This window comes from Schistocerca nitens, chromosome 4 (assembly GCF_023898315.1).
Source record: "Schistocerca nitens isolate TAMUIC-IGC-003100 chromosome 4, iqSchNite1.1, whole genome shotgun sequence".
NCBI lineage: Eukaryota > Metazoa > Arthropoda > Insecta > Orthoptera > Acrididae > Schistocerca > Schistocerca nitens.
Window position 1 is genome coordinate 974138091 of NC_064617.1, and position 11491 is coordinate 974149581.

At 40.0% G+C, this 11491-nt stretch overlaps 1 protein-coding gene across 1 annotated transcript in view; it reads right to left on the reverse strand.

The window, feature by feature from the left end:
* The window catches only part of LOC126252735 (solute carrier family 22 member 7-like), a 91687-nt gene extending 80536 nt beyond the window's left edge, over positions 1-11151 (reverse strand). Inside the window, exons 1-2 of the mRNA XM_049953638.1 lie at positions 11110-11151; positions 604-863 (exon numbers count right to left, since the gene is read on the reverse strand). Of these exons, the coding sequence (XP_049809595.1) occupies positions 604-863; positions 11110-11151 (302 nt within the window). The remainder of the gene's footprint in view (positions 1-603; positions 864-11109) is intronic.
* Positions 11152-11491: the final 340 nt, after the last annotated feature.

Here is an 11491-nt window from a genome sequence, read left to right on the forward strand (position 1 = left end):
GAAATTAAGCAGATGAGCCAGTCATCTGTGATTATACAATGTATTTTTTCACACAACATGAGAAATTATAGTAACTGAAATGGAGGAAAATGGGGCGCGTGAGTAAGGGGAGGAATTTACAACATGGCCTGGACGGGGTTATGAGTAACACCTGCAATTAGTAGTGGGGAGTAAGCGAGCTGCGCCTGGTCATTCAGTACTAAGCTTGGTCTGATAGACACATGTTCATTAAGTTAATTTACCTGAAGAATGTTCGTCCTCCTTCCTTTATTTTATCTTAGTTAAATAATCTTATACCGCATTTACACTGAAACAGTCCCTCTTGTTTTACTCTTAAACTTAAGATTAACATTTTTCATCTCTGGAAAGTGAGATACTCTGCAGATGTACTAGTATAAATATCCAATAAAACTTCACTGCACCAGCTACCTTTGTACCTGATGATTGCATAAAAGGGAAAAACCGATTTGTGAAATAAATAATAAATACTATAGAATATTACACAAGTATCGCGTGTGTTTTCATCCATAAAGTATTAAAGATTCTACCAAGAACCGACGGAACATTCGATCGATGAAAGCTAAAGTATTTCCCACTACAAACCTCGGTATGGTGAGGTTCTTCCACTCCTCAATCGAAAGGTTGGAAAGTTCCCTGCCAGGGACGTAGCACCAGTGATCAGGAGTCTGCATAGCCAGGTAGAACATGTTGACACTCATCAGGTCGAAGCATGAGGCAAAGCAAACGAAAACGATGTTCAGCCTCATCTGGAACTTCCCCCTGGACCCAATGGCGTCCAGGACCTCCTCGAATGCTGGAGAAGCCTTTGTTTTTGTATTGCATTCTGGGATTCCAGTCCTCTCCTGAAAATGAATAACGAAACAGCGGTGTTACTATCGTCCTCACTGACAGGGAGCGGTTATGAGTCCCCACCAAGACAGGCAGACATTTATTTTTTGTTTGTGCCTACAAAACTTATTTACCTGCAGCATCAGGCAGCGAGTGCCACAGTCTGCTGGTAGAGCATGTGGGCAATAGTTTTTTGTGTCTGTAGAGTTATCTGGTCCTGTTTCCAATTACCACAGCAGCAAAAGTTAGCAGTCTCATTGACCCTAATTTATTTCGACAATATTTCAATTAGTTTTTATGTTTTGTGTATAATCGCTCAGTCCATTTCATTGCTTTTTTCTCTTACAGTTCTTTGTTGTTGAATTCAGTTCCTATGTGCATGCGATTCACTTTTGTCAGTATTGTGTGTTTGAGATATTACTAGTACGTCCAGTAGCATGCATGCTCTGTGAGTTCAGTGTTATGTCGTTACGATTTCGAGATTAACAACGAATGTGCAGTAATACAATCTATGACCAAAAAAGTAACGAAAATAGAGGAGTGACGCACCTAGGAGAAACTATCCAAATGGTATGGAAATTAGTAGGTATGGTGTACATGTGCAGAATGCAAGCACACGGGTCATTAGAACTTCAGAGAAACTGGATGCTTTATTCAAGAGAATGAGCTTCACAAATTGAAAAAGTCAATAACACCATGGCCCACCTGTGGCCCTCATGCAAGCAGTTATTAGGTTGATGCATAAGTTGGTAGCATTTTTCTGTAACTTTAATGAACGCAACATGTAACCTCCCCCTCACTTATCGACCTTAATGACAGTGAAAAATTAAACCGCATGTACCTAATGGAAATTTGGGAAAAGCAATCGTCACCGAGGTTAATTTGTCGGTAAAGAGGGAGGAAAGGGTTACATCTAAATGAAAGGAAAAATGCAAATGGTGGAAATTAATTTTGAAATAGGGGTAAAGTTAATAAAGAAAGTAAATGTGCGGCCGTTACGTTAACAATCAACTAGCGGTAATTAGATATTTGAGATTTGGGGAAAATTACGGTCGCCAGTCCTAAGGACAATTACTATAGTAACTGGAAAAGAAAGATTATTACACATATAATTAGCACTAGAAGCGTGGCAACTGAAGGTTGACAAGTGTAGTGTGAAAACTGAAAGTTTGTCAGAAGTAATAAATTTCGCTACACTCTGACTTAATTTATCAAAAGAATTAATAAAACCGGAAAATCGAAAGTTAATTTAGTGACTGAAGTTAATAGTGAGCTTTCTTTCTGAAGCACATCGAAATTCAGTAAAATACGGTTAGTCTTGGACTACCTCAACAATCATTTCAAAAGCTACTTGAATCTACGCAATTTAGAAATAAGAGATTTAACTTTGAACTTGAATTAAATGATTCTGAACAATTAACAATAGTAAAATTTAGTACGTACCAAGCTGAGCTGCAGTCACAGGTAAGCTAAAATATGGTAACAAAACTAGCACTCTTAATTTGTGTTTGTGTAATCTAAGTATTGTAGCCAGCTATGAATACTTTAACTGAACTTTGAAATTAAAGCAGTGAAATGGAATTATGCTGGCGTTTGAATTTCAACGACACTCGGGTTCATTTCGGAAAAGGAAGGGATCCTGCTTGGTAATGCAATTGGGACAATGAGCAACAAAGGTTCATGCTAAGTAGCTGTAATTTTGTGATGCAACAATTTTAAAAGTTTGAAAAGCTGAGGTCTGCCATACAGTTCTAAAACTTTACGTGCTTCCAGTCTTCCTTGTTGGTTGATTGAAGGTTTGAAGCCGTCGATCGAGGATGTGGCGACAGTCACTCATTGTCGGCCGTCGCTGTTGCAGAAGCTGGATGTTGGCGCGGCTTCTTCTCGACACGGTCACCAGACGAAACGGGCTCTTGATGTGCGCCAGCTAATGCTTCCCGTCCGCGACACCATGTCAGAAACTATCATCGCCAGTCGAGCGCAATTACATGCTGCCAAACCCCGAAAGCGCGGCAACTCGCGGGAGCTTCACGCCACACACCTGCTCCACTCGCTACTCCAGCCAGACTCTCTCATGCTCTGCCCGCGCTCCACGCGGCAGAGTTAACACTACCAAAGATCCTAAACACTTTCGTTCTCCACACGACCTATCGATTTATTCGTTCGATAGTATAGTTTTCCCTAGTCCAGACCCAGCGTAAAAATACAAATAATCTTTACACAACAAACCAACATAAATGCATATATATATATATATATATATATATATATATATATATATATATATATATATATATATACAAACAGTAAAACAATTACGATATATAAAGAGACAAAAACGTCATATCTTGAGGTAACAAACCAAGGAAAAAAAATTATAGTACAATAGATGGAAATAGGAGGATATGCATTTCCGGCGTTACAAACAGACACACATAACACACATAACCAAGTTGTTAATAAGACACTGTGCAAGCTGGTGATGGCTCCATACTCCTTCGTGATGAATTGCCTATAAAACTGAGCTACTCGCTATGAGTTTGGTTTTGGTGCACAGTGATCATACATCGCTTCTTGCAAAATGTAGCTAAGATATTGAATAATTCTTTGAATTGGGAAGAGAATTTATATCTATCTCCAGTATCGAGAAAATAATTTATCGGTAGTACAGTGAGATCTGCTTGCACATTAAATGATAAAGCCAGAATAAAATATTCGTAACGTGCATCGTATTTCCTAAACGATTTGAAACATCAAAACTAGATGTTAGAAAATGATAGCATGCAAAGAGGAAGGTATGTTTCCACGTTTTTAATATTCGAATCTTCCTTATATACCACGATATGTAAGTAACTATGGATTTTTTCACTGGAATAACGTAATTTTTTGAGGTCGTCGATAGCTGATGAATTAATAGCCTCATTTGTTGAAACAGCTGTCGTTTTGGGCAATGCCTGTCTTCCCACATGATACAGCTTTATAAAGCGCATTGCTCTAATAGCGTCTCAAAGAGAGAACTCATTTTACTAAGATCAACGCACAAGGTCACAGAACATTTGGCTTACAGAACTTTACAACTGGGCCTATTACTCAGATCAGTGAGCTCACGATGTTTAACGTAGAGCGTTTTCCGCTTCGACTAGCGAACTGTCCATCCCTTCCTCAGATACACAGCAACCATTAACAGTGGGCTCCGTCATCATTGCCTGCCTTGATGCATCTTTCCCCACTTTGAGCTTCCAGTTGTACGCATCTGTCGTTCCACATGTTCCTAGGCTCACAATGCAGAGACAGATCACAATATAATGTGTCTCTACCTGTCTTAGCGTGGAACTGCTATTTTTCTCCGCTGCTTCTTCTTCAAGTGAACATTGTACGATTCTTTTTGGTTAATAGTGCTAAATCAACCAGCCTGGGAAGGAGACATCTGTTGACAAAATGAATGTGGTTACAAATATAGCGATTGTGCTACGTTATATGTGAATAGGCAGTAGGAGGCCAATACTGGGTTTGAATACTTCTGACAAACTCGTTTTCAGACAACACGTGTCAGCCTTCAGTTGCCATGGCTTTAGTGCTAATTATATGTGCATTAACCTTTTTTTTCAGTTATTATAGTAGTTGTCCATAGGACTGGCGACCGTAAGTTTCCCCAAATCCCAAATATCTCATTAACGCCAGTTAATTGTTAACTAACGACCGCACATTTACTTTCTTTATTAACTTTGCCCTTTTCCAAATTAATTTCCACCATTTTCATTCGCATTTTTGCTTTCATTTAGATGTAACACTTTCTTCCCTCTTTACCGACAGATTAACTTCAGTGACGATTGCTTTTCCCAGATTTCCATTAGGTACATGCGGTTTAATTTTACACTGTCATTAAGGTCGATAAGTGAGGGGGAGGTTACAACTTCCGTGGGTGTCTGTCGGACAATGCACAGTAACCGTTCATAATGACAACTCCAAAAAATGCGATAGTGCGTAACGCAGCAAGTTTCTACGAGATGACATTCGTTGCAGTAAGGCACGCAGCCTTCTAGTACGGTGGATGCAGGATGGCTTTTTTTTTTTTTCGCTTTGCTCACAGCACAGCTGACATTGCTTGCCGTGAGAACTGCATAGCATGACATTCAGTCGATGTGAAGGTTCTTACCCTCTACGAATCTAAGTAATCCATATTAGTTATTATCCGATTTTGTTCAAATTTGGTACACAGCCCTTTGTCATTAATGGAATGATGCTGTCAAAATTTCAGATTTTTATTTATTATAGTTATTATTTATAACTATTATCATAGTTATTATTTATTATAGTTCTGAATTACCTAAAAGTCCTAAAGCCTACACTTGTTTTTTTAAAACCAAGTTAGGAACAATAACAGATTGACTTTCATTATCATTTGAAGCCATTCCAAAGTTAGCAGTGCATAAAAATCAATTTATTAGGATTTTTTTAAAAACTTTAGTCACTGCATTAGGTAATACAAAAATCGGTCAAAGTTATTATTTGATTATATTTTTCCGTGTAAATGCGTGAGAATGATTGAGAAAGTGTATGTGGGAGATACATTAAAATTTAATATTTCGTTTTACATAAAACCTTGTAATAACGAACCGTGGGAAAGTTACGATGCAACCATGATTCAGGTGACGTATGTCGGTGTGTGCTTGCTTTTGTATAAAGGACCCACAATGGAAGTTAGAGGCAGAATAAGTTTATTTATCAATTTGAAGAATATTTCGCACTTCGTTTATTTTGATTAAACAAAATACAAGAATTTGAAGTTTTGCTGACATTAATTACTATCGAATTAGTGATTGGATAAGGCAAGATTTGCCGCGATAATGATCTGGAAGGAACGTTCTGATTGGTCGTTTAGATCAACAGCCGATCAGAATTACGCTGTTCCCACGCGAAAAGAGGAGTGTGCAGAGAGGAGAGTATCTCGAGAGTCGCTTGCTAGACGGTCTATGGAGAACACGATGTCAGATCCCTCCATAAAAATACTCTGTAATGTGAGGAAATAGTGATCTAATTTCGGTTCGAACATATCGTGGCTGAAGCGACTGGAGTTACGAACAATTCGATGAAGGTTTGGTGTTTCTAAATTAAATAGTTTGAGAGATATGAGCGTGAGAGCTTTCTGGTCGTAGTAACATCTCCGCGTGGCGTGTTTCGTGCTGTGCACGGAATATTTTGGCGAGCAACTCTTACGAAGAAGACCACTGAAACGACCGAATGTTTAACTCGCCAATAGTTGTGGGTCTGTGACTGGTAGAACGTGATAATTAGTCGGGTCGGACTTACTAAAATTATGGCTGCTTTTCTAGTGAATATTATATATTATACAGACGTTTTACCATATTAAATACAGACTTGATAGCCATTTCATGTGTTTCAGTATGAATAAAATGCAGAGTTAATCTAATTTCAAACGCATTTCTGCAAGTAGACTGAAGATCTCGAACGCCCGATTTTTTATATCATGAACTTGCAGGAACTGACTTTCAACAAGGGTTACGAGGCCTCTGTGTGGTAGGTATTAGGTGGTGGTTTCATCAGCGCTGCTTTACACTGCCCAACACCTATATGCTGCTACAGAGTGAAGGGACATGGGCAAGAATATGGTCGAGATAGGTGGACTGGACGATAGCGATAACAAAAACGCAGACGACCGACCCCGTCTGGCCGCAAGTGGTAGTATGCGCTGATGGTGTATTACTTGACGAACAATATGCAGTAAATCTGTCAGCCTTAGAGTACACAAAGATATGATGTGAACTGATTTTAAGTGGGCTGCAAAAACATCAACAAAAGAGTAATAATGAGCATTTAAAAACCATTACAGTACAATGGGGATCTCAATAAAAACATAAACCCACACATAAGCGATAGGTGCATCACTAACTGTACAGGAGAAAAACTGCATCAACTTACTGCTCTGTGGTCCTTTGCTTTCTATGCTTTCATTTTATAACATACTGCAAGAATTTAAATGCTCGAAGATAACCTCAATAGTACCTAAAACCTGGCAACTCAGCTGATAACCCTAAGAGATATCGAAGAATGGCCCTGCTAAGTGTGACCTGCAAGCTACTTGAACGACTAATCGGTAATAGACCCAGTACAAGATTACTTGAGACAGTCCCAGTTGAACAAGCAGGCATCCGGCCAAAACGAAGTTGCATAAATAAAATTCTGTTACTCTCCACCTCCAACGAGCCAGGATTTCAAAGTAAACTTAAAAACCGCAGCTGCATTCATTCACCTTTCGATGGGCAACAATACAGTCCGAAGAGAAGTGATATATTCTGTACAAGCTTCTTCGCGTAATTCCTTGCAAACCAACATCTCGACTAATCAACAATATGCTAAACGACCGAGTGTTACAAGTAGTCTTGGTATACAACATCAGATCTCCAAGTAAATCAAAAGAGATTTACCACACGGATCAGCTCCTGCTCCATTTCTCTTCAGTTTGTACAAAACAGACATGCCAAAAACAAAATCAAGGAAGTTTGGTTACGCCAACGACTAAATACTTTCAACAAGGTGTAGCTACAACTAACAGTCAAAAGCAGTTCTAACAGAGATCTAGTTGTTCTGTGAAAGAACTTTCCCAAATGGTGACTCCAATCTAACGCCACCAAAACAGAGCATTCCTGCTTTCACCTAATTAATAAACTCACCAGAAGAAAACGCAACATACAATTTGAAAACACTACACTTGCAATACAACCCCCAAGCATCTTGGGGTAACCCCAGATAGACCGTTCTTTTTTGGAGATCATCTATCAAAAATACCCGAAATACTGAAAACGAGAAACAACTTTATCCAAAAGATGTGTGTCACAACCTGGAGAGCATCGGCTTCCACCCTACGTTTCTCTGCTCTGAGTCCAGTTTTCTCAAGCGACGATTATTGTGCTTCAGTTTGGCTAAGTAGTCCATATGCATAAGAAACAGACGTCCAGCTAAATAACACAGTGAGAATGATTGCTGATGCCATTAGTCAACACCTACGGAATGTCTACCAGTACGAAGCCACATTCCATCCCGTCGACTACGAACGAGTACAAAAATATCTGGGATAATAAAAATCAACCAATCCATCAAGATACTGGTGACGCAAACCACAACTGATTTTGCTCTCCATGACTACCACCTAAAATAGAAAAGGTCGCTGGGAGGGATGAGTTGCACCATACCAAAGTATGGACTCAAGAATGGACTAGATAACAATATAATACTATGACGTGTATCATCCAAAAACAGAGATTTAACTTGCCACGCAAAACACGGTCAATCCGAAACAGAATTAGAACTCAGCATGGGAGATGCGCATATTTTTTACAAGAACTGGACGACTGATTGCTGCGCTCCATAATTTGTAAGACACACTTTAGTTCTACATCTACATCTACATCTACATCTACATACATACTCCGCAATCCACCATACGGTGCGTGGCGGAGGGTACCTCGTACCACAACTAGCATCTTCTCTCCCTGTTCCACTCCAAAACAAAACGAGGGAAAAATGACTGCCTATATGCCTCTGTACGTGCCCTAATCTCTCTTATCTTTGTGGTCTTTCCGCGAAATGTAAGTTGGCGACAGTAAAATTGTACTGCAGTCAGCCTCAAATGCTGGTTCTCTAAATTTCCTATGTGGCGATTCACGAAAAGAGCGCCTCCTTTCCTCCAGAGACTCCCACCCGAGTTCCTGAAACATTTCCGTAACACTCGCGTGATGATCAAACCTACCAGTAACAAATCTAGCAGCCCGCCTCTGAACTGCTTCTATGCCCTCCCTCAATCCGACCTGATAGGGATCCCAAAAGCTCGAGCAGTACTCAAGAATAGGTCGTATTAGTGCTTTATAAGCGGTCTCCTTTACAGATGAACCACATCTTCCAAAAATTCTACCAAATGAACCGAAGACGACTATCTGCCTTCCCCAAAACTGCCATTATATGCTTGTCCCACTTCATATCGCTCTGCAATGTTACGCCCAAATATTTAATCGACGTGACTGTGTCAAGCGCTACACTACTAATGGAGTATTCAAATAATACGGCATTCTTTTTTCTATTCATCTGCATTAATTTACATTTATCTATATTTAGAGTTAGCTGCCATTCTTTACACTAATCACAAATCCTGTCCAAGTCATGTTGTATCCTCCTACAGTCACTCAACGACGACACCTTCCCGTACACCACAGCATCATCAGCAAACGGCCTCACATTGCTATCCACCCTATCCAAAAGATCATTTATGTAGATAGAAAACAACAGCGGACCTACCACACTTCCCTGGAGCACTCCAGATGATACCCTCACCTCCGATGAACACTCACCATCGAGGACAACGTACTGGGTTCTATTACTTAAGAAGTCTTCGACAAATATTTCGCAAAGAAGTGTTCTGCACATATTGCATGTACGCAAATTCCATTCACATCACTTATCGTTGACATCAAGAACTACATGAGGAAGACTTTTAAAACCGCTTGAACATTTGCAGTTGGATACGACAACAACTAACAGCCTATGATGATTTTATTTTACAGATAATTTTCTCTGATGAATAAACTTTTACGAATGGCAGTCAATTGAATCGGCATAATGCGCGTTATTGGTAAGTAAAGAATCCCCATTGGCTGAAGCAAACTGAGCGTCATATGTGAAAGAAATTACACCAAAAATGTCGACAAAGCAATTGCGTTCCGGAGTCTTTTTTGCTATAAAACCGGTTTCGTATTGAAGAGTTTAGAACGACAGCCTGTCTATCTCCTGAGGTCCTGATCTGATGGGTATTTCTTGAAATATTTTTAGATTTCCAGAAGTCTTTCGATACCGTTCCTCACAAGCGTCTCCCAATCAAACTGCGTGCCTATGGAGTATCGCCTCAGTTGTGCGACTGGATTCGTGATTTCCTGTCAGAAAGGTCACAATTCGTAGTAATAGACGGAAAGTCATCGAGTAAAACAGAAGTAATATCCGGCGTCCCCCATGGAAGTGTTATAGGCCCTCTATTGTTCCTGACCTATATTAACGACATAGGAGACAATCTTAGTAGCCGTCTTAGGTTGTTTGCAGATGATGCTGTCATTTACCGTCTCGTAAAGTCATCAGATGATCAAAATGACTTGCAAAATGATTTAGATAAGATATCTGTATTGTGCTAAAAGTGGCAATTGACCCTGAATAAAGAAAAGTGCGAAGTTATTCACATGAGTAATAAAAGAAATCAGCTAAAGCGATAAGTCACACAAATCTGAGGGCTGTTAATTCAACTAAATACTTAGGGATTACAATTGCAAATAACATAAATTTGAAAGATCATATAGATAATATTGTGGGTAGAGCAAACCAAAGACTGCGATTCATTGGCAGAACACTTAGAAGTTGCAACAGGTCTACCAAAGAGACTGCTTACACTATGCTTGTCCGCCCTATTCTGGAGTACTGCTGTGCGGTGTGGAATCCGCATCAGGTGGGACTGACGGATGACATCGAAAAAGTACAAAGAAGGGTAGGTCGTTTTGAATTATTGCGAAATAGGGGAGATAGTGCCACAGAGATGATACGTGAATTGGAGTGGCAATCATTAAAACAAAGGCGATTTCCGTTGCGACGGGATCTTCTCATGAAATTTCAATCACCAGTTTTCTCCTCCGATTGCGAAAATATTCTGTTGGCACTCACCTACATGGAAAGAAATGATCATCACGATAAAATAAGAGAAATCAGGGCTCGCACGGAAAAATTTTAAGTGCTCGTTTTTCCCGCGTGCCGTTCGAGAGTGGAACGGTAGAGAGACAGCATGGAGGTGGTTCATTGAACCCTCTGCCAGGCACTTTATTGTGAATAACAGAGTAATCATGTAGATGTAGAAATATTAACATTCTTAAACAGTTTTTAACACAATTTGATTTTTGTCGATTACAGCGCTATCTATAACGCACTGAAAAAAAAATTACTGCAGAAGTTACGTATTTTTCCGAGAGAATCAGAATCCTCAATAGAAAGTAGGCCCCCTCCCTCTCCCGCGCCTTGGGGGTGGGGCAGGGGGGTGGAGTTTGGTGTCATTGCAGGTCCCTCTTCGAGACGAACAATTTTTCTTTTTGATCTGATTTGCAGTTTTCCAAATAATACCAAAACAGTTTCAATTGCCTCATCGTGTATAGCTGTGTAAATATATAATGCAGGGTGCGTTTGTTGTTTCGTAATTGGGCAGAAGTTTCACAGTACCTCTAGTGCTTGCAGTTCGCCGTTGCCGATGTCTGTCTCCATCCCTGCACAAAGACTTCCGTTCAAGAGGACAGCACGTTCGCTCACTGGGACAGTTTGTGACGCAGGAGACTGGAGTCCCGTATCACAGCAACTGCTGTCATACTGGGTATCTGCTGACGTCACCTGGAATAGGAAACCTGTTTCTCGTTTGCAACTGTGAGGAAATAACACAAGCGATGAAATTCATGTCTAATGGGTATATGAGTAACAAATGGACGAAGATGAGACGCAACTAACTCTCTGACAAGTCAAGAGGATCATAATTTATGAAGACAAATGTTTTCATTTTGAGGCTGCTTATGCTGTAACCACAGATGGCTGTGAGCACCCGAGAAGAACC